The 23,086-nt window shown below is 47.9% G+C and overlaps 1 protein-coding gene across 6 annotated transcripts in view; it reads right to left on the minus strand.

The window, feature by feature from the left end:
* Positions 1 to 22,604, minus strand: part of SNX30 (sorting nexin family member 30) — a 66,997-nt gene extending 44,393 nt beyond the window's left edge. For 3 of the 6 annotated variants that reach the window (XR_004001028.1, XM_030567616.1, XM_030567615.1), the window contains exons 1-2: positions 22,330 to 22,512; positions 858 to 1,046 (exon numbers count right to left, since the gene is read on the minus strand). Coding sequence is in view for 5 of the 6 variants with exons in the window: in XM_030567616.1 (XP_030423476.1) it covers positions 858 to 1,046; positions 22,330 to 22,497 (357 nt within the window). In the remaining variant the exon portion in view is untranslated. Of the gene's footprint in view, positions 1 to 857; positions 1,047 to 22,329 lie in introns of all 6 variants that reach the window. The other 3 variants (XM_030567613.1, XM_030567618.1, XM_030567617.1) reach the window with 3 other exon arrangements.
* Positions 22,605 to 23,086: the final 482 nt, after the last annotated feature.

A 23,086-nucleotide genomic window follows, 5' to 3' on the forward strand; every position in this document is an offset into this window, starting at 1 on the left:
TTGTCTCACCTGTAGCAGTCTGCCGCTCAATCCTATAGAAGGTTCCATTCCCATTTTCTTCTAGTCTAACTGTGTATTTTTCTTCTCACTAGCGTATAGACATCTAACTAATGAATGCGCTATACACAGAGAGAGAGAAAGAGAGAGAGAAAAACAACACCACAGTATATACACTTCTTTCCTTGCAATCAGGAGCATTCCTGGACCACACTTGTTATGAGTAGCTCATGTAATACCATCCATTACCTCTAACACATCACAAAGACCTATGTGGAAAAGTGAAAGGAAGGCTAATATTTAGGACACCAGAGGAGACTACAGAAAGGAAGAGAGTGAATTTTAAGAAGCATTCAGAGGAGCGCACACATGGAGACATTTAATTGTCAGCCAAGTGCAGAAGCAATATAATAGGAGGCACAGTGCTGAAGATAAGAGATTATGAAGACAGCAGTGAGGGAATATTTCTCTGCTACAGAGAGCAAAATTGAGCTATATGAAACATGATTCTATACACCCCAGTCAGGTTATGCAAGAGGTAATCTGATACTCTTTAAACTAATGAATTCAGTCTAAGAGAGTTAATCAAGGGTTTCTTGAAGACTCCAATTGTTAACCAATTTTTTAAAAAGCCACTAAAGATAAAATCTAGGGGGATGTTAACAATTTTGCATAGTTTCAACAAACACCACACTTCAATGAGTCTATTGAAAGCAATCACATCCTTGGCACATTAACTGACAAAAGGGACAAATTAAGTCACTACTTCTATGCTGGAGTTTAAGAGACCTTCCCTCCCCTCAAAAAATAGCAAGCGCTTTCCTTTTTCAGGGGTAACACATTCAAACTTTGCCTGGTACCTTTGTTGTAACCCTGTACGTGATGTAGGTCTCCATTGTACAGATGTGTTTTTTGGGATCATCAACAGTGACAAAGAGGTCTCTAGTTTCCCCATCCAAGTCATCATCCAGCTGCAGTCTGTTGAGCAGTGAGGAGGAGGAGGCTGGGCTGGAAGTATCTACAGGAGTACCATTGGGCAGACTGAGATCCTGGAGGAAGACCAAAAATAAAACACTATTTCTGTCCAGTACAGTTCAGCAAAAGTTTTAGCTGTGAAACAGCCAAGTTGCATGCCCTTCTCCCAAGTGGCCCCATCTACCTAGAACCCCCTCCCTGGTCTACTATGCACATGATTTTCTTTCTTGAAGCCCCTTCTTAAACCACACCTTTTCCAGAAGAGCCAACACACCCTGAATTCCCTTTTTGGCCAAGTAGTGTTCGCTGACAGCATGTTTCCTCCTTATTTGTCCTTGGTGAGCACCCTCTTGACTAGAGAAACCCTCCCCAACCCCCATGTCTCCTCATCCCAGTTGTTGGGGCCAGGATGCAGGGGACAGCTTATTTAAATTGCAGCAGCTACACCCTAGGGTCACAACAGTGTGTTCATTTCTTGCACTTGACCTTAGGCCTCACGATGAGTTGATGACTAGATCACGAATGCACACCTTGCTGTAGCGTATTGGGTCACTGCAAAATGTCAAACCACAAACTCAAAGGAGGCTTACGCACTAGTGACCTTTTAACTTCGGAGACTGGTATTTAAATCCTGAGTCAGCTCATGGGACAGTTCAGTAGCCTCCAGCAAAAACCCACCCACTAGCATCTGACAGTTCAGCACTCCCATGCTGCCTCCAGTTGGGGAGCTGCCACCACCCAGAACAGCAGCTATGTCACTGGCAGAGGTTAACAGGTAACTGAGCCACTGGGGTCTCTTTTCCTACAAAATAAGGATCAGGATGCAAGAGTATCCAGCCTTTAAAACAAAGTTTTGGAGCCAAAATATCCTGCCATCTTTTTGCCCCAGAGGTTCTGCCCTTTTCCAGAAGTTCCCACAGCGCCAGCGGAAGTTGACAGCTGCTGCAGAAAGGCAGACCTGCCTCACCTGGAGTGGACTAAATGACACAGAAAAATTCCAAGGGATAACAAGCAGCTGCTCCGCTTCACACAGAAGTCCCGCACTGAAAATCCCACAGATCAACACTCTGGATTAAGGGTCTCAAAGTCCCGGCCCGCGGGTCATCTGCAGCCCGAGAACCTCCCCGCTGCTGAGCCCATGGAGGAGAAATGCATGCAACCACACTGCTAGCTCTGTCTGCTGCAGGCACCACCCCCCACAGCTCCCATTGGCGGTGGACAGGGACAGAGATACCATCACTAGTGACCAGGCAGAGTCAGCATCATTAGTTGCCGGGCAGTCAGCCACAGAAGCAACGTTACTTTTTTCCACGATGAATATAAACAAGTCAAAAGACCGAACACAATTGTCTGACACACACCTTGCTGCAATCCTGAAGGTTTCAACTGCTCAGTCACTGAGGCCAAATATGAACAAACTGACAGAACTGAAGAGTTGCCAGGTGTCTGGCAAACACTAAAAATCCTCTGGCAGGAGAATTGTATAAAGTTGTATGACAGTTTTATTTCTAAAAAATTCAAAAAAAAATACAACAGAAAAGAAAATGTTTATGAATACCATCTGCAGTGACATTATTGGCCCGCTGGGAGGATCTGAGGGCTGGCACTGGCCCTAAGGTAAACTCAGTTTGAGACCCCTGCTCTGGATACTTCTATTCTTTGAAGGACTGTTTACATTTCTATGTAGCTAGAAACAGTTACCACTCCCCCAGAGTCTATACCAGTGGGTCTCAAAACTTTTTTACTGGTGACCCCTTTCACATCGCAAGCCTCTGAGTACAAGCTCCTTAATAAATTGAACACCCTTTTAAATATATTTAACACCATTATAAATGCTGGAGGCAGGCAGGGTTTGGGCTGGAGATTGACAGCTCATGATCCCTCCCCATGTAATGACCTCACGACCCCCTGAGAGGTCCCATTCCCCAGTTTGAGAACCCCTCGTCTATACATACCCACATACAGCATAGATAGTTTGCTCTATCCTGCCATCAGATGGTTCTGAAGCAATGAAAAGCTAATTCATTAAAACTTTCAAGTTAGCAGAAGAATTAAGACACACTTACACAACTTAGGGCTTGTCTACATCACAAAGTTGCAGCGCTGGTGAGGGGGTTACAGCGCTGCAACTTAGGAGGTGTACACATCTGCAGGGCATCACCAGCGCTGCAACTCCCTGTTTGCAGCGCTGGCCGTACTCCCGTTTTGTCTCGGGTGTAGAGGATCCAGCGCTGGTAATCAAGTGTAGACACTTACCAGCGCTTTTCTTGACCTCCGTGGAATAAGCAGGTATCCCAGCATACCTGAGGAAGCCTCTGGTAATCAAGCAGGTCTCCTTCCCCGGTTTGCTCTCGCGTTCCCCGAACCCCCGAGCAAGCAGGTCTCCTTCCCTGCAGTTTGCTCTCGCGTTCCCCGAATCCCCGAGCAAGCAGGTCTCCTTCCCTGCGATTTGCAGGGGGGTTCGGGGAACGCGAGAGCAAACCGTGGCAAAGCTGGTCTCCTTCCCCGGTTTGCTCTCGCGTTCCCCGAACCCCCCTTGAAGCCGCCCAACAGCGCTGCAGTGTGGCCACATCTAACACCACTTGCAGCGCTGGTTGCTGTAAGTGTGGCCACTCTGCAGCGCTGGCCCTATACAGCTGTACTAATACAGCTGTAACAACCAGCGCTGCAAAATTGTAGATGTAGACATACCCCTAGAGTGCTCTGAATTCCACAGGAACATTTGACACCAATACATAAAACTACTCCAAGAACACCGGCCCTTCCTTTGCAGGAGGAAGCCTTTTATTGTGAACATGTGAATCCTGTCTATGCGAAACATCTTCCAGGGAGGGCAGAGGTTTCCCTCTCCCCTCACTGCAATGCTTTGTGGGATTATTTTCTTTCATTGGAAGAGAATAACTAGCATTTTGCACTAAGTATCTGAGTCACTGGTATCTTCCTTTTTGCTTGGAGGAGGAGGATAAAGCGTGACTACACTGCCCATGCAACAGCACGGCCGTGGCAGCTGTAATGTGGACAGTTTAGACATACCCTCACTCCCACTTCTCCTCAATGCTCTACTGGGAGGGAAAGCTGTTAGTACGCACAACTTGCATACCTCAGGGGCAAAATCCTGTCTCCCAGTACAGAGAAGGAAGTGGGGAAATGGGCAGCTGGTCTGAGAACTGAAGCGCACTTCCTTCTACTATACTTTTGAAGTAGTGAGGCTTTCCAGAGAGCAGACTCTGTAAATGAAGCATTAACAGTTTGCATTTTAAAAATGCAAAGTCAGCCGTGTGTGTGTGTGTGGGTGTAAGTTGGTTTTCTTAGGAATAGGCTCAAGAAAGAAAAGTGGCAGTTACTCAATGGTTTTACCACCACATAGCCCATCTCCATGTAACAGAGAGCCTACAAATTAAAATTTGGGACCTGGAAGTCATTGTGTATTTCAGGGGTCGGCCATCTACGTCACACATGCCAAAGGTGGCACGTGGGCCATCAAAAATTGGTTCACCGCCACTCTGAGCCGCTCAACCCGCCGCTGCTATGGGGGTTCCTGCTGCTGGCCCCTTGCCAGCAGGGGTCTCGCCACCAGTCCCACTCAGCACCCGCTGCTGGCCTGGGGAAAGGAACCCCAGGCTGGCAGCGGGCTGAGTCCCCAGCTGGCAGGAGCCCTCAGCCAAAACCCCAGAGGGGGGCTGACAGAGACGCTCAGCCCACCCCTGAAGCCCCAGAGCTGGGTGGGCTGACCTGCTCAGCCCGTTGCCGCTCTTGGGTCCCGGCTGCTGGCCCCTTGCCAGCCAGGGTCCCGCCACAGCTCCACTCACCTTGTTTCCACTTGGAGTTCCAGCACAGGCCCCCTACCAGACAGGGTCCAGGCTTCCAGCCCTGCTCAGCCCTAGCAGCCCCCTGCTCCACTCACCTCAGCTGCGGATCTGGGGTTCCAGCCGCTGACCTCCTGCCAGCCAGTTATCAACTGATAACTCAGAAGCCTGTGTGCAGCTTAAAGTATCCAAATATGTGCCACCAGATATTGGAAAACTCAGCAAGGAAAAGCAAGGGAAAGGATCACACTAAACTAATAAGATCTGCAATTTAATTTTAAGTAAAACTTCTGAAACATTTTGAAAACTTTGTTTACTTTACATATGACAGTAGTTTGGTTATAGATTATAGACTTATAGAGAGAGACCTTCTAAAAAACATTAAAATGTATTACCGGCAGGCGAAGCCTTAAATTAGAGTGAATACATGAAGACTTGGCACACCACTGCTGAAAGGTTGCCAACCCCTGGTGTATTTATTCCTGTTCCAGCTCCACTGCCTGTAACTGACCCACCTGAGATATTTTAGGTTAACTCTCAATTTCATACTAACTACATGTCAGTGGAGTCAGCTTTATTAGGGGTTATGCAAGAGTAAGGAGAAGGCAGGTGCAAATCAAGATGCTACTCAGAAAAATATCAGTGAGACAAGCAGGATACCACACCCAGCGCTATGTTTACAGAATGAAAGGCACTTCTACACTATCACAGTGCTAAAATGCAGAGCACAGGAAAGAGTCAGGGAGCTTGGTTACATCCCCTGCCCTACATCAACTTTGGGCTAGTCACTCTACAAATGGGGAAACTGAAGCACAGAAGGCAAATGAAGGCACTAGTTACCAACTTCACAGGAGTGTTTGAATGCTTTGAGATCCTCGGAAAGGAAGAGCTGTAGGAATGCAAATTAGTGCTAATTGCTATTCTAACGAATACTTGGAGAAAGGCATCTTGATAGCTTAGGCTTGTGAGGAAATTTCTGTCAAGACCTAGTTTTCTGGGGTGCTTTGCAGACAGAGCATGATCCCTTCTGGTGCCTGTGGGGGCAGCACCCACAGTTCCAGCAGGAGTCAGTAACTGAAGCAATACCTCTCCCAGCTTGGATAAGGCATGACAGGAGCAAGACCTAAGCTGGCCAGTTGCAAACAAACTGAAAGGACACTTTATACCACCTCACTCCCTACCAGCCAGGTACAGACACGAGCAAGGGAGATCCAGGAATAGCATCACTGCATGGAAAGACAAGCACTAGATGAGAGAGACTCCAAGCAACTCCTCTGTTAATTGTCTGCAATGCTTCTGACAAGACTGTCTTTTTTTTGTGAGAAGAAGCGCGCCATGGGGAGGTGGGGAAGCGGGAGAGACGAGACAACAAAATAAAGTTTGTTTCTGTGCTGCAGGACTGCTCCTTACGCTATCCCAATCACTGCCTCACCACTTCTTAGAGATTAACAAGGTCTGTGTTGACAAGACAGACTATAGGCCCACCTGTATCCTAACAATCAGGAAAAGTGCCTCTGTATATGCATCCAGTTCCTGGCAGAGCCATTGTGGTAGGAGCTGTGGTTTCCCACTCATAACCACGGGCTAAGGAAATACATTGATCTGAGGGCAAGTTGGTCTGTAACAAGTGATAGTATATTAGTCCTAGAAGACCTATGCAGAATAGCAGTGCTTCTCATCTATTGCCAAGGGAAATTAATTTCAGCGCAAGCTTTTTCTGGTTTTTTTTATTTTTTTAAAGACAGGTGCATTTTTATTTGCTTGACTATTGGTAACATTCTGGATTCTAATATCTTGCTGGGATACTAGAATCTTGAACCCAAAGCACTTTCCAGCCGCTCCAATCTGGCAAGAACCATCCTAGATTTTGCAAACCCATTCACGAGTATTTACAGCCTTGATTGCCATCTTAAGCCACAAGAACTGGCCCATTTTCTGAGTGGCAGTGCCTTGCACCATTAGGGGCTGCTGTGCAGAACAAACAGAAGATACCCTATCCCAGTTACTGTCCCAGATCTGCACACAGCAGTAGCCAGAGAATTTGGTGCTCCTCTTGCTGGGGGGGGGGGGGGGGAGAAGAGGAGATTATTATTGGGACCTCCACGAGAAGAAAACATTGCTGCCAGTGGAAGAACATGGTTGTCCTGCTCCTCCTGACCAGAATGAGATGATGAAAGACAAAAAGAGAATAAATAAAAAGTTCCAAATCCCAAATCTTAGAAGATAAATTTATATATTACATTCCCTAAACATACTTTAGAAAACAATGAGGCAGTGCTCAGTAAATTCAGTTTGCCAAGTAGTCTTAGGTCATATTGGTTGGCCTTTTTAGGACATCATACTGAATCTCAATAGCTAACTTGCAAGGGAGATGTAAATAAATAGCAAACTTGGTCACTCAGTTTCCTCAGGCCAGTGTTTTGGACCCTATGAAAGAAGACTGGATGGCCTTGCATTAAAAAGCCCCATCTTCCAGAATGAAAGATGCAGTACAGAAGGGTTGTAAACAGGTGTTACTATCTGAAGAAGCTGACTGAAAATGTTGATGCAAAGGATGCGACACTAAAGACAGTCAGCCAAGAGTCAAGCAAACAGCAGCTTTAATCCTACCTCCACATCCTTCAGTACACAAGCAGAGTCAGGCACCACTAACTCTTAATGTGACCCAGACACATGCTCTTACTGCAAGATGGGGTTGGGCTTTCTTTCTGTCCTCCCTAGGAATGAGGGCTAGTCTATTCACTGCCATGAGTGGGTCTTCTACTCAGACACAAATATTCCCCTTGTTATATCTAGCATGCCCTCTGGAGGACCAGAGTGCTACACATATTCTCAAAGCCTCACTGCCTGAGGGTTTGTCAGATCCATTCTTAGGGTATGTCTACACTGAATGCTACAGTGCCGCATCTGCACTGCTGTAATGCTTCAGTGTAGACACTACGTACCAGTGGCGTAGCCCGGATGGGACAGTTGGTGGGCCCCAACTTCAGGTGGATGGGCAATGACAGGGGGCAGGAGGGATCAGGGCTGCTTCCCCCCTCCCCCCCCCACACACCTTCTCCAGCTGGCCTTGCAGGAGGGAATAGACATGCTGGCCAGGGCCCCCCCCCAGGGCCCAGGAGGACACCCAAGGAGCAGGGTTAGGGCATGAGGACTTGTCCCACTCTACTCACCCAGCTCTCCATCTGGAGCACTGGGCGGATGCAGAGCCAGGGGTGGGCCTGGATGCTAAGTGGGTGGGCTGTGGCCATGCCCCTGCTACCTACACTGATGGGAGGGGTTCTCCCATCCCCAGTTATTCCATCTCCCCAAGAAGTGGTAGGTACGTCAACAGAAGAATTCTTCCATCCACCTAGTGCTGTCTACACCAGGGGTTAAGGGTGGCAGAGCTACATCTCTCAGGGATGCGGATTTGTCACACCCCAAAGCAACAAAAGTAAGCCAACCTAGTTTTCTAGTAGAGACCAGGCCTAAGTGACAAACAGATCCATTAAGATTTCACCATTGCCTTAACTGGACAGAAGCCATCAGAGAAGAGGTGCTTCCAGGAACATAGACACCATCCTTTACATACATGCGAGAAAGTTGCCAGAGAGTCACAGGATTATTGTTAGTTCTTCTATTTAGTGTGAATTTAACAAACCTTTTTCCTCCATATGCGGCCCATATGCCAATTCAGGCATTCCTGGCCTTTTAGAGTTTGTGTGTAGGATATGGAAGTAGGCCAACCACTGTGGAACTACATGCCTCAGTACTGATGGAGACAAGTATGCCACTTCCTACCCCCAGCCAGGAACTGCTCACCAGAATATAGTCACTGCATCAATACATGCTTCACAACTCGAGGATGTGGCACTGAAAATGCTGGCTTGTTAAGCCAGTTAAAACTAACTTCAGGTTACAATTGGCCAGATTCTACATTCATTTACTCTAGGTCTTGATTACCATAAGTGCATCATTTGCCCTCAAGTGCTGCTAGCGGCTAGTTCATTGAGAATTCCTGCTTTTAAGAACCGGAAAAGCAACTAGTTCTGAGTCTGCCTGCCTGGTGCTCCAGCCAGGGAACAGGGTTGGGGTGCGGGGGGGGGGGGGGGAGGGGAGAAGGTTTGCTTGTCTCCTCTTTGAAGAATGTATGTGCTTGGGGGAGGGGGGAAACAAAGGAGGACTGATCTCTTCCTATGGGCTCTTTACTCTTGACCACTTTTGCTGGTGCAGCCCTCTCCCTGCCCCAACCTAAACAAATCAAATCCTCCCCTCTCAGTCTTTCTGCCATCTGGTGCATCTACTTTACAGCCCAGAGCAACGCCCACATTCATAGAATGGCCCTGTTCTCCTGGCAGAGCGGCTCACTTCCTCAATGCCTGTCAGTGATGTTTTAATACTATCTGCCACGGCCTGATGAGACACCCTCTCACACCCGCCAGCCTCTTTGTATATAAACCCTCCACTCTCATCCAGCTAAAGCTTACAGAATTTGCCCATCAAACTAACCACATGCTCTCATGTGCAAGACAGGCACACACATAACACCCAACCACAATGAGATGGAGGTTGGTCCAGCGGTTAGCTATTTAGCCTAGGAGTTGGGAGACCTGAGTTCAGTTCCCTGCTCCACGAGAGACCCCCTCCTATGTCACTTTGGGCAGATCTGTGACTTTAGCTCGTGTAAAATGGGATAACAATGCTGACCCACTTCATAAGGATGTTATAAGGTTAGCTACACTAAAGATGGAGGTGTGCAAAATGAGTACATAGTCTCCAGTAAAGATGAAAATTAACCTACCTTGTATAGAAAGAGAGCCTTAACTCTGAAATATTCATGAAAACCCACCACACAGATGCAGCCACAAATAGATGTGGTATAAAGAGCCTTAAAAATTCCTTCCAACCACTAGATAGCAATGGAATATTTAAAGATGTGAGTTTTTTCCCCACAATGTTTTAACAGCAAGATGTTTCCAGGACTAAAACTTTTAAGATGCAGTCAGGAAGACAAATTCTAAATAATGCCTTTAGTTAAACAGATCAGGTTTATTTTATATACATATATTCCATAATTTTTTTGCCTCACTTCCAATCTTTGAGTTTGTTATGCAACAGCTGTCTGACACTAAAGCCAGCCTCCTAAAACTCAGGCAAGCCCCACCCCAAGTCAGCTGATAGATGATCTGCACAGCCCTCAGTTTTTAAATTGACAGTTATTTCTATACCTAATTTTTAAAGACAGCTATGTATGTGGGAAGAGAGAACGTAATTCTGAAGAAAGACCCCATTTCTCCTCATATGGAATGTGGATAAGGCAAAGTTTCCCAATAAAATTAGAAGAAACCCCAATCTTTCTACTTCTGGGAAAAAGAGTATACAGTAACTCCTCACTTAACGTTGTAGTTATGTTCCTGAAAAATGTGACTTTAAGCAGAATGATGTTAAGCAAATCCACTTTCCCCATAAGAATTAATGCAAATGAGGGGGTTAGGTTCCAGGGAATTTTTCACCAGACAAAAGACGTGTGTATATATATACACACACACACACACACACACACACACACAGAATAAGTTTTAAACAAACATTTAATACTGGTACACAGTGATGATGACTGAGAAGCTTGGTTGAGGTGGAGGAGTCAGAGGGTGGGATATTTCCCTTACTGCTAAATCATAAACTAACCATTGGCTGAGCCCTCAAGGATTAACTCTCTCATTCTACAAGACAGCAGGAATGGAGGGAGATACGCACATTTCCCCTTTAAGCACACTGCCTTGTTAATTAGATCAGCTTGCTGAGACCCGCAGTGGCTGCAAGCTCCCTCTGTCCTGAGCCCTGGTATGTCCCCCCCTGCTCTATGGAAGATGGGGTAAGTGGGGTGTAGGAGCAGGGGGACACCCTGACATTAGCCCCCCTTCTTCCTTCCCCCCTCCCCCCCCACAGCAAGTAGGAGTCTCAGGAAGCAGCTCCAAGGCAGAGGGCAGGAGCAGCACATGACAGTGAGGGGAGGGACAGCTGCAATTGATAGCTTGCTGGGTGGCTGCAGCACAGAGAACTTGGGGAGCGGGGAGCTGACAAGGAGGCTGCTGGTCCACCCTGTTCCAAGCCCCCCCCCCGCCGCCCCCAACAGCAAGCTGCAACAGGCTGCTCTTTCTGCAAGCAATAGATCTGTGTTTCTCAAACTGGGGTTGCCGGTTGTGTAGAGAAAGCCCCTGGTGGGCTGGGCCAATTTGTTTACCTGCCCCGTCCACAGGCCTGGCCACCACGGCTCCCACTGGCTGCAGTTCGCCGCTGCAGGCCAATGGGGGCTGCTGGAAGCGGCAGCTGCTAAGTCCCTCAGCCCACACCACTTCCAGCTGCCCCCATTGGCCTGCAGCGGCGAACCGCGGCCACTGGGATCTGCGATTGGCTGGACCTGCGGACAAGGCAGGTAAACAAACTGGCCTGACCCACCAGGGGCTTTCCCTACACAACTGGCGACTCCAGTTTGAGAGGCCATGTCCAGACTACCCGCCGTATCGGCGGGTTAAAATCGATTGCTCGTGGATCGATATATCGCTTCTAGATTAGACGCGCTATATCGATCCCCGAGCGCGCTTATATCGATTCCGGAACTCCATCAACCCCAACGGAGTTCCGGAATTGACAGGGAGAGCCGCGAACATCGATCCCGCGCGGTGTGGACAAGTGAGTAATCCAATCTTAGATATTCGACTTCAGCTACGTTATTCACGTAGCTGAAGTTGCGTATCTAAGATCGATTTCCCCCCCCTAGTGTGGACCAGCCCAGAAACACTGCAGTAGACAAAGCAGGCAGCTGCCAAACGACATTAGAAGGGAGCACTGTACAACTTTAAACAAGCATGTTCCCTAATTGATCAGCAATGTAACAACAAAACAAAAGTTAACTGGGACGACATTAAGTGAGGAGTTACTGTGTGTGAACCTTAAAATCCAAAGCAAGCTTCAAATGCAGTACTGTAGGGCTATTGGTGAATTTTTAAGGGCCACAAAATAGAGATGGACATTTAATGAAGTCCTGTTGTAATCTAGAAGTGTCTAGGTAGGCTTTTTCAGGACAGTGGTTAAAAGAAGCCAAAACCCTATAATTGTTTTAAGATCAGCAATGCCAATGAATAATTCAATGCGTAAAAGTTATATCTTGTTTGCAGGATCATGCCCTATATTAGATGTAGGAAAGCAAAGGAAAGATTGTTACAGGAAGACAAGTTATAACAAGAGCACAAGACACTAATGTATGCCCACATCTTGTCAGTTTGTAAGAGCAGAGTTCAATAAGAGGAGAAGCAGAGCTCACCATTGATTTGTTTCTTCCAGTTTTCCTTGGGTTTGAAAGAGAAAAGACAGGATCCAGAGAGATTTCAGAAATATGGGGCATCCTGACAAAGGGTCAAAGCTCCTTATGGCAAAAGATCAGGATGCATAACATGACAGGTTCTATTGAGGCTGGGTCAGGAAATTAGGAGTTAGAATATAGTGCAAAAGAGAAATCTTGAGCCAATGCAAGGATTGAGTTTGGAAGAGTCATCTGCACAAAGGAAGCTCAACTACAGCATAGTGAATGGAATCTGGTGTGATGCAACCGTCTGGGGATGGTGAGGTAACTAGGATGTGGAGCAAGGTGTCAGCAGCAGGAATGGCAGAAGAAGAGATTGAGTGTGGAAGTTATATAGAGGAAATGCTGACAGGATTTACTAGCAGCCTGGTTGTGAAGGAAGACTGCTAGAAGGAGTGCTGACCGAAGCCAAGGTTTGAGTCCCATTCTTCCAGTTAAAAAGGAGGGGAGGAAAGTAAGGCTTTTCAAAACAAGAAGTCAACAGTTTCTACTGTTCTTAAACAGAATCCTTTATACAGAAGGGATCGTTTGGAGAGCAGATTTTTGGTTCTGAGATGCACATTTAAATATAGTTCTGACTACAGCAGCTGAGATTATTTCTGTGGAAGATAGATCTGTCATGGAAATGAGAGATTTTGAAGTTTTATCTAGCGAGATATAGCATAACACAGAAAGCCACTAAATATTTGCCTGTCCCTCTAAACTCATCAGCATTTTGAAAAATGCCTTAGAACTAGGAATTGCTTCTCTGGAACCATAATTAAGAGCCAACACTGACAATATAGCTTGTAACTCATTTCTGTTAATATGCAGTGGTTTCTGGATCTCATCCATTCTAATACTTGCACTTTGGAGCAGGGGAAGCCCTAAAATGTTCTTAGGGCTGTGAAGTGATAGATCAATTTCTGGGTGGAGTTCAGCATCTGTCTAGCCTTATCTTTGCAAGCAAAAAATCAATACAATGGAGGACTCCTGTAAAGTATTTAGTGGATAGAGAAGTAATTCAACAAGATACACAAGAGAGAGGCGTAATCCTGTTAACCTTTAGAGCACAGAAGATGGGGAGTTTTTTCTTCCCCACCTGCCGTAACTTATTAGTTATGGGTTTCTTCTGATGTTGTATCTGATGTGCCCCAGCAGGCGTAGCTAAGTGAAGAGGCACTTGTATAAGTAGGGGCATTGCCAGCAGATTGAGGGACGTGATCATCTCCCTCTATTCAACATTGGTGAGACCTCATCTGGAGTACTGTGTCCAGTTTTGGGCCCCACAGTGCAAGAAGGATGTGGAAAAATTGGAAAGAGTCCAACGGAGGGCAACAAAAATGATTGGGGGGCTGGGGCACATGACTTATGAAGAGAGGCTGAGGGAACTGGGATTGTTTAGTCTGCAGAAGAGAAGAACGAGGGGGGATTTAATAGCTACTTTCAGCTACCTGAAAGGGGGTTCCAAAGAGGATGGATCTAGACTGTTCAGTGATACCAGATGACAGAATAAGAAGTAATGGTCTCAAGTTGCAGTGGGGGAGGTCTAGGTTGGATGTTAGGAAAAAAAATATCATTAGGAGGGTGGTGAAGTACTGGAATGGGTTACCTAGGTAGGTGGTGGAATCTCCTTCCTTAGAGGTTTCTAAGGCCCAGCTTGATAAAGCCCTGGCTGGAATGATATAGTTGGGGATTGGTCCTGCTTTGAGCAGGGGGTTGGACTAGATGACCTCTGAGGTCCCTTCCAATCCTGATAGGCAACGATTCTAAGGTTTACTAGAATTTCTATTTCTTGGGTGGTATTTAAAAAAATAAAAATCATTCCACATTGGCATAACTCTGTTCCCATTGAAGTCAATAGGAATTTTACTGTTCATTTCAATGGGAACAGACTTAAGCCAGAGAATCTCACCCTAAAGCTTCTCGTCAGATGCGAGGTGGACAGTACAAGTGATCAAGGGATGACAAGGAGAGCCAATAAGCTGGGGGGGAGAATTCCACAGAGAAGCAGCAGAAACCAAGAGACCCAAGAAAGGGGGAGGAGAGAGAGAGACAGACAGACAGACAGACAGGAGCAGAGAGCTCAGTTTTAAGGATGGAGACTGTATTGTACCTAACCACAACCTACTAAGTCAGTTAAATAGCAATAATTCCACTGGAAGTAAAGCCACGAAGTTTTCGAAAGTGCCACTCACTGGGACCCTACAAGTGTGCTGGGGATGAAAGCTGGCAGACAAATAAAAGCACTACAAGCTTGCACACTGTTTTGTACTAGAAGATGGACCAGGCCCTCATTTGGGGGTGCCTCAAACGTATATGCACAAAGAGTGGCAAGAAGAGTTATGACTGGATGTCTGCACCTTTAAAATGCCAAAATCTCAGTTAAGTATGCATCTGCCAAATCTAGGAATTTTCTGTGCTATGCATTGCTCTGTACCCATGACCCTGGCATCGTTATCCACTGTAGGGGAAAGAATTCCTTTTTTCCCCTAGGACATGAGAGATCAGGGTAGATATTTGAGAAATCTGCACGCTATGGCTCTCCAGAATGGAATCAACACATTTGAATGACACCCCCTGGGAACCAATCCCAATGACCAAAAACATACACCTTAGTGCAGAGGGAACTGAACATGTGAAAACAGCATGGCTGTGTTCAGAGAACAAAGACAAGAGGTGGCAGGTGATGTGTTAAGAACTGAGCTCTCAGACACCGGGCTCTGACTTGGGACTGACAGACAAAAGAGACAAAGAGAGAAAGGAAGCAATGATAGTTTCTACAGCAGCATGGATCAGGGGCTGCTCTCTGGTAACCTAAGGACTTTCAGATTCTGTAGGCCAGGTGACCAACTAATTGTGACCTTGTTTTGAAAAGGCTCCCTGATATCACTGCAAATACTTACTAAGTGCATTGCATCCTGAAGGAACCAGCCTTCTGCAGGAGTCTGGTTTAGATGGATTCACTGCAGAGAGACAGGGATGGTTGGTGCCCAACGGCCCAGTTTCGGAGTCATAGAGGCAGCAGCATACAAAGGAAAACGCGTACTGGACAGCCAAGACTGTAGAAGCTGCAGAGATTTACAGACCTTATTTTAAGGGCCAAGATTTTTTTCCCCCCTACAGGTCAGTCAGAATGAAGGAGCTGTGCCAACAAGATAGGCATTGGAGGCTGTAGAGAACCAGTTCTGCAATCCTGTTCCAACATAGCTCAAGATACTTGCAAAACTAAGTTTGTTTTATGCTACTCCAAACTGCAGAGACGATGCTAGGTAAAGCAGGACAAAGTGTGAGAGGCTCCAGAAGACTTTCAACCATGGCTAGCCAGGCTTCTTCTTACAAGCTACATGGTTACATTATTGAACAGCACCTGTGGATTCACAAATCATCGTAGCTGGAAACGGCACATGAAGCCCTAAGAGTGATTAAACGATGCTGAAAAGGATAAGGAGGGAGACTTGGGGTGGAGCTTCAGTTGAGAAGAACAAGGTCAACAAATGGCAGGCCAGTGGCTTGAGCAAGGATAAGAGGCATATGGAGGCAAAAGAAACACAGCCAAAGTGTTGCAACAGCTAAAAATTTGTCCTGCAATGGGCTACATAACCAACTAGGAGGATAGGAGGAAGAAGAGACCATCTACAAACTCATTAAGGCAAGAGAAATAATGAGGGATGTGAATCAGTTTGCTTCTATTAGAAATGAACATGGTATATGACAAATCAACAAAGCCTGGTGTGATAATTTTGAATGAGTGCAGAATGAGGAGAAGCCAAGGAAGGAACTAACACACAAGCCGAAACCAGGCTTGACAGATTGCATGCAGAAGGGAGAGGTTGCAGAGGCACTTAGGAATACATGAAGTATGGGTGGATGCACTGAAATCACTGGGAAGGGAAGGCAGCAAGTATTTTACAAGTCTGTTCAATGATTCTTAAGAAGGAAAATGCTGGATGAGTGACAAAAGCTTTGTGCTGCCCATTTTTAAACAAAGGAGATAATATACTGTGTTCTAATTATCATTCAATTAAGCTGATGTCATACTATGAAAGTATGAGATGATTACTGAAAAGCATTTGCATGGAATGGATGAAGTTTGAATCGGTCAGTAAGGATTTATGCCAGAAAGAAGTATGATTTTTGCTATATTTATCATAAGACCATAAAATGTCCATAGTGGGTAAGATGAGTGGTCCATCTAGCCCAGTACCCTGTTTTCAACAGTGGCCAGTGCCAAATGCTTCAGAGTGAACAAACAGAACAGGGCAATCATCAAGTGATCCATCCTGTCATCCAGTCCCAGTTTCTTGCAGTCAGAATCCTCTAAGAATTCTTATGGAGAAGTTCAGAGAAGAGAGACAGCATCTGAGTATGATCTTTATAGACATGGAGAGGGCATATGATTGTGTATAAGAGAATTCAAATAGGAATTTGAGACAGAGGTGTGCCTGAGGGATAAGTCTATCTTACTCAGGAAATGTGCAAAGGAGCAGCTAGTGTAGCCCCATTTGGTTTTGACTATAACAGAGTTTCCAGTAAACATTGACCTGTTTGTGGGGTTAGCACTGAGTCTTTTTTGTTAGCAGTTGTCCACAGACGTGATAAGTGAGAATATATGGAGACACCCAGGAATATGCTGTTTGCTGATAACAGTCATGTGTGTAGAAGACTGAGACACCCTGAAAGCCAACTTTGAACAGCAGCATCACAATTTTCAGCAGGCAGGACACGGAGTGAACATTAATAAGGTAACTGGGGGACGACCACCTACCATAAAGGATATTATAGGCAGAGAGCTTAGGAGAGTGAAAGAATTTACATACCTAGCATCAATGGTTGCTGACAATGGTGGCCTCCTGAGTGATGCACATCATACCAAAGCTGCTTCGGGTGCAAATAGAGGGAACTGACCCCAATTCTCCGGGAGAAAAAGATGCCAAAAGGGCAGACTGCATAAAACTATAATTTGTCCCATCCTAACCTATGAACAGAGACTTGGCCAGACACAAGAAAAGAGACCTTGAGATGGTCAAACAGTTAGATGCTCCTTGATAAGGAAATGAAGTTGTGAGGGGCTTAATGAGGGTGCCCCTAGGTGAAGACATGCTGAAGAAGGCTACATTGCATTGGTATGGACATTTCCTGCAGAGACCTGAAAGTTATATTGGTAGGATGGCCTTTGCTATGATCGTGGATGGAAGACGACCAAGGAGGAGGCCAAAGACTCGGTATATGGACCACATATCAGCAGCCTTTACAGAGATCAGTCTGCACAACAGACAGGCGTACAGTTATGAGTTTTGGGAGATGGCTACAGAAGTTGCTGACCCCAAATAGGGAAGCGGAGAGAAAGAAGAAGAAATTATTGCAGGTTCACAAGTCTGAATATAGATACTAGGCAAGCCATCCTTCTACTGAGTACTACTGCTCCTGCAGCAGTAAATTAAACATAGGAGGCACCCTAATTGCACACTGACCATTGACAGCTTGTGAAGTTTGGGGCAAGTGAGTGTAAAAGAAACAATGTGGGAAAGCCCCACGGGTAACTCCCTGCTTAGTCCCAGACCTCTGGGGCCTCTTCCCCCAAACTTCTACCATGCTCAGCCCTGGCCCCTGAGGTCTCCCTCCTCTCTTCACCCTAATTCCTCCCTTCTCCACAGACCCAGGAGCTTACTCCCCTCCCCCTCACTTGCCATTAGCCCCAAGTCCCTGAGGCTTCATCACCACGCAAGCCCCTAGGGCTCCCCCAGCTCTCCCCAGGGCTAGACTGACAGATTTATCAGTTCACTAGGGTGGCTCTTCTCCTGACCATCTGGCCTTTATTCCTGGCTTCCCCAGAGCCTCCTGCAGCTTCTTGTCCATTTCTCCTCCAGTTTCTCCCCCCCTACAGACTCCACAGTCAAAGTCTGATAGGAGAAAAGCTGCACGGATTGTGAGTGGGGTCTGAGGCTCTGGATTCACCACTCAAGCTACAGGCTGCAGTGACTGTTGTTGTGCAGGCCTACACAACATGCGACGCTCATGGGCTCACTATGCAACCCACAGGCAAGCGGCGGGGTGGGGCTGTTAGGTTTGCCCAGGGCCAGTGGTGGTAAGGGGAGTCCCGGGAGGCAGTCAGGGAGCAGGAGGAGAGCTGGATGGGTCGGGAGTTCCGAGGGGACTGTCATGGGGCAAGGGTGTGGAAAAGGATCGGAGCAGCCAGGGGACACGGAGCAAAGCCGGTAAGTGCCAAGCAAGGGGAGGGGCACCCGGCCTGGGCTCAAGCCGCAGCTTGGGGGACGGGACTGGGCCAAGACCCCCCCCCCAACCCCTCCTTTGGTTGAGGACGGGGTGGTTACTGCGCTGGTTGCTCCCAGGGCGGCCTCCATAGTGATGGGGGGGAGGGGAAGGGATTGAACTGTCTGAGCAGCCAGGAAATACCTGGGGGAGATGTGTGAGTGTCTGTGTTGCACCTGCCCTGCCCCAACTGCTGCCCCTTCCCTGGTCCAGGGACCTTCCCCCTCTGCAGCCCCATCACACTTCCCCCACCCCACCCCAGCTCCCTGTGGCCCATGTTGGACAGTCACATCCAAGCCCTTCACACTGCCCTCCTTCCCCCATAGTTCATAGCCCCAGAAAATTCCTTCAAACTGCTCCCCTTTTCCCCTCCCCTTATTTCATGGTTTTGTGTTTAGGGGGCCTGGGGGTCGTAGTGTTTTGGCGGCACTGGCAGGGGTCAGCCCTAAGCAGTTTTCTTTGCAGTAATACGGCCCTCGCCACTGAGTTGTGCAGGCCTGCTGTAGGGCTTTCTAACAGCCCCACGTAGATTCTACACTCCAGACCACACTCAAAATCCCTGGGGCTTACCTTTCATTAGGTTTGATGGTGCCGTCTGTACGTGTGCCACAGGGAGAGAACACCCCGAGGCTGCTACTAACTACAAATCACAAGCACAGAGGTGTTCACGATTCATATTTAGTCATATAAGTCACTTTGCATACTTCAGTGGGCGTGGTACCCCAGTGCTCTCTGTATACTAACTACCACTGACTGACTCTCCAGAAACTTGCACATGAAATGAATTCACTAGAAGCTTTATCTGTCAGCAGCCTGGCTCCTTATCCAGCTCTGCCAAAGAGAAGAAAGGAGAAGAGCACTGTGGGGAAATAAAGGCAACGAACAGAGTTCTGCCTGCTTACAGGAAACAGAACTAGGTCTGTCTTTACCATTTAAGGCAGCATTGCTGAATATGGGGGGCACACATCCCTTCTGGGGTGGGGCACAAAACAGTGGCAATGCAAGTTTCCTCTATGCTGTCCAGCCAACACGGCAGGGTTGGCACTTTCAAAGTGTTTCGGAAGCATTGCTTGAAAGATCCTTAACAGGTCCATAATCAGGGTGGCTCAGTAAACTGTCCTACCCCTACTAAATAGGCATCAGGATTGCAGGGCTTTTCTGGTTGACATGGAGCAGACAGTCAAGGCTAAATTCAGTCCTGGCACAGCCCCATTCAGTTAGTGGGCTTATATCTACTTACAGCAGGGAGAATTGGGACCCCAATCTCAACCTGTACAGAGGAGAGTATTATAGCTCTTCATACCTGGCAAATGCATTTTGCTGGAGGCAGGGGAGGCAAAGAGCAAACAAATGTAGTTTCTGTGCACAGATGGTAGTTAGAGAGGCAGTGGAAAGAGCTATGAACCTAGCCCAGAATGGCAGCAGAATTCAGCCACACTTGCATCTTCTTACCCATTTTTTCAAACCAGTGAATTAACCTGCCAAGAGATGAAAAAGTCACAGCCGAAGATTAAGACAATCATGCCAGTCGGCAAGCTAGCAGGCATTAAATTTAACCTATTGAGGTGTCTTGGGAAAGGGCATTAGCCACACAAGCAGTTTAAACTTAACTGCTACCATAAGATTAGAGACAGAGATATTGCTTATTTAGAAAGCCCCAATATTCTTGCAAAAGAGAAGCTGAGTGTTTAATGTTCACAGGAGTGGCAGGAAAAAGAGGAGGGAGAGTTCTGGGACAGAAAGGCAGAACACCCCAAAGAGATGCTCTCAAATTCACTGTCTTTTGGATTTTACTTCCAAATCCTCCCCCAGATTCTGAAGCACTGGAGCATCTCGGCTCTTTCCTCATGTCTGACCTACTGGGTTTTTAGGCTCAGGTAATCTCTTTTTATTTGAGAGGTTATACAAAAGATATGGCCTTCAGGTAGAGAGCTAATTGAGTCTGCTGTTCTCCACTGCTTTAGTGTCAGAATATTTTACTCAGACAAGCTTTGAATAAGGCCAATTACTATGAGCATCTATTCCCCCATCACACACACAGCAATTTCAGCAGCTAGCACTCATCCACACCCTACACAGATCACTCCAGCAGCACAGATGGGTTCACCTGCACTGCTTCCTACGAGCATATTGTCAGCTGGCCTGAGGCTACTGTTGGGCAGAGCCCTCCTTCTCCCAATCCCCCCACCCCCCAAAAAATTATCAGGGTGACAAAGCTCACCTGATTCAGCTGCCTCATAAAAAGAGATGTGCACTGCTTGTGCTCCAGAATTTAAGCTTTAATTTAAGGACTGAGTTTAAGGCCCTGTTTACACTAGGGAAATTCACACCAGTGTAGTTATGTCTCAGAGGACGACTTACATCAGTAACATACCAGGATCAGCAATATTGGTGCAGCACATTGAGTTTGCACCACTACAGTTACATTCATACAAATCTCCTCGGGGGAGACAAGGCTGGAGCCTCCAGGCCTTAGGGATGCAAAAACAACATGTTAGTTCACAACCTGAAGGTAAACCAAGGCAGTAACATCCACCTCAGTGCACTGACAACCTACTACGCAGATCTGAGGTGTGAGCTGCCCCATGCCATCTCAAAGGGTGCCAACTGCCAAGCCTAACATCAATAACCTACGTCAACTATTTGACTGCTGATCAAGTCACAGAAGGGTGCCACACAGAGTCTTCGGCTCAGGTGGGCAAGTCCCCTCTCCTCCAGGAGAGGCACCATTCCCCTCAGAGAGGAGGAATGGTGGATCAGGGATAAAGGAGAGGAGCAGTGACACCAGATAGCTCTTGTATGTGGAGGGAGAACCTCTGCCACCGCAATGAGAAGCGTGGCAGGGCAAAAAGAGTATGCCTAGGCTCCAGAACACGTCAGTCTTGCCCTGTAGAGAACTCCACTCACGTGGCTTTAGACAAAGCCGGGGCTGCCACAAAGCCTCCAGAACAAAGGACGGCAGATTTGTAACTGTTGACACATAGCCCCATCCTGCACAAGTCAATGAGAGCAGAGGATGCCATTCAGAGTTCAGGAAGACTGCAGCACCTTGCAGGACCAGGCCCTATACTTGCCAATTAACTGAATGAAATTTAGTTTGAGAAAGCTTCAGGCCCACCCCCACAAGCCGTCCAAAACATAATGACTACCCAACCTAACCAGATTTCTTTATTCAACTACAACTAAAAAAAAAGAGAAAAAAAAAAAGCCTGCATGCACACTCAGTAAGAATACCTAACCATTGCAGGAACCAGCACACCAGCAAGGTCTGCCCAGGAAAGCAATCAATGTTGCTCCAAGTTCCCCCGAGAGAGAAGAGAGTCACAGGGTATTTAGAAATGTAGCACTTCTCAAGACACCTATACTCACAGTATGCATGCACACACGCCAGGAAAGAGAAGGGATGTGGAGATAGCACAGCCTACTTGCCATATTATTATTGTGAGAAGGGAAAGTGGCAAGGAGAGCGGCTCCAGGGGAAAGGATCACATTCAAATGGATGACAAGCCTAAGGGTAAGCAAGAACAGCAGCAGCACAGAGCTTTCCCCCTTGGGCTACAGGCTACACCTTGCGAGTAGGGATCGATACATCATCCATCATGTGCAATAAAGGCCTAACACTGAACAGAAGAGGAGCATTGATCACATCCTGCCCGTTTAACCAGCAGCCAAGCCAACAACAGACCGAGGCGGGTTTGCTGGGATTTCGCCCGCTGCTCAAGTCTTTCCTACCGCACTCCCGGGCGCGACTCGAACCCACGCGGGTGTGTGGGCTGCGGGGGGGACAACCGCCCTGGAGCAGCCCAGCGCGCCTGCTGAGCGGTCAGTAGCACCGCCGGGGGGGCTCCTCTGCAGGCGGAGCCAGCCCCGGGATACCAGGGATGCAGCTGGCAGGAGAATAAGCCCCGCAATCCCCCACCCCAAATCCCGCACCCCAGCCCGGCCGGGCCGTACCTTGTCAGCGAAGCTGCGGGGCAGCAGCAGGTCCGGGCTGGGGGTGAGCTCGGAGGCCGCCTCCTCGCTGCTGGAAGCGGCCAGCGGGTGCGGCATGTCCCGCAGAGCCCGGGGCCCGGAGGAGGGCAGGGCCCGGGGGGTCCCCAGCCCGCCGCCCCCGGCCGACATGGCTGCGCTCAGCGGCGGCAGTAGGCGGGCAAGGACCCCGGGCCCAGGCAGCTGCTGGCGGCTCGAAGCAGAGGCCGCTGCAGCCCGGCGGGGCCAGAGCCCGTGAGCTGCTCACTCGCTCCACGCCCGGCCGCGCGCAGGGAGCGGGCAGCGCCGGGGCGGACGCGGAAGATACAATGTAGCCGCCGCGGCAGCCAGGGCAGGTCTCCCGGAGAGCTCCGCCTCCTCCGGCTGGGGCTGCCCGCCCGCGCCCTCTGCCAGCACCGGCTGGGCGTGGCTGCACCCTCCACGGCGGGGGGAGGGGCCCTGGGCTGGCAGGTGCGGTTAGATTTTGGAGGACACCTCACCAATGTGCAGGGCATAATCCCAGGGTCAGGGGGTTAGACTGTAAACTCTGGGGGGAAGGAACTAAATTTTGCTCTTTATTTGTACAGCACCTTGCACAATGGGTCAGCATTCCTGGTTGGGACTGCAGGGGTGTTGCTGGAACACAGCTAATAATGATCAAACCAAAGAAGCCCTTTTGCAAACACTTGGAAGGTGGTAAGGTGATAGGGAATAGCCAGCATGGATTTGTAAAGAACAAATC

This window comes from Gopherus evgoodei, chromosome 6 (genome assembly GCF_007399415.2).
Source record: "Gopherus evgoodei ecotype Sinaloan lineage chromosome 6, rGopEvg1_v1.p, whole genome shotgun sequence".
Taxonomy (NCBI): Eukaryota; Metazoa; Chordata; order Testudines; family Testudinidae; genus Gopherus; species Gopherus evgoodei.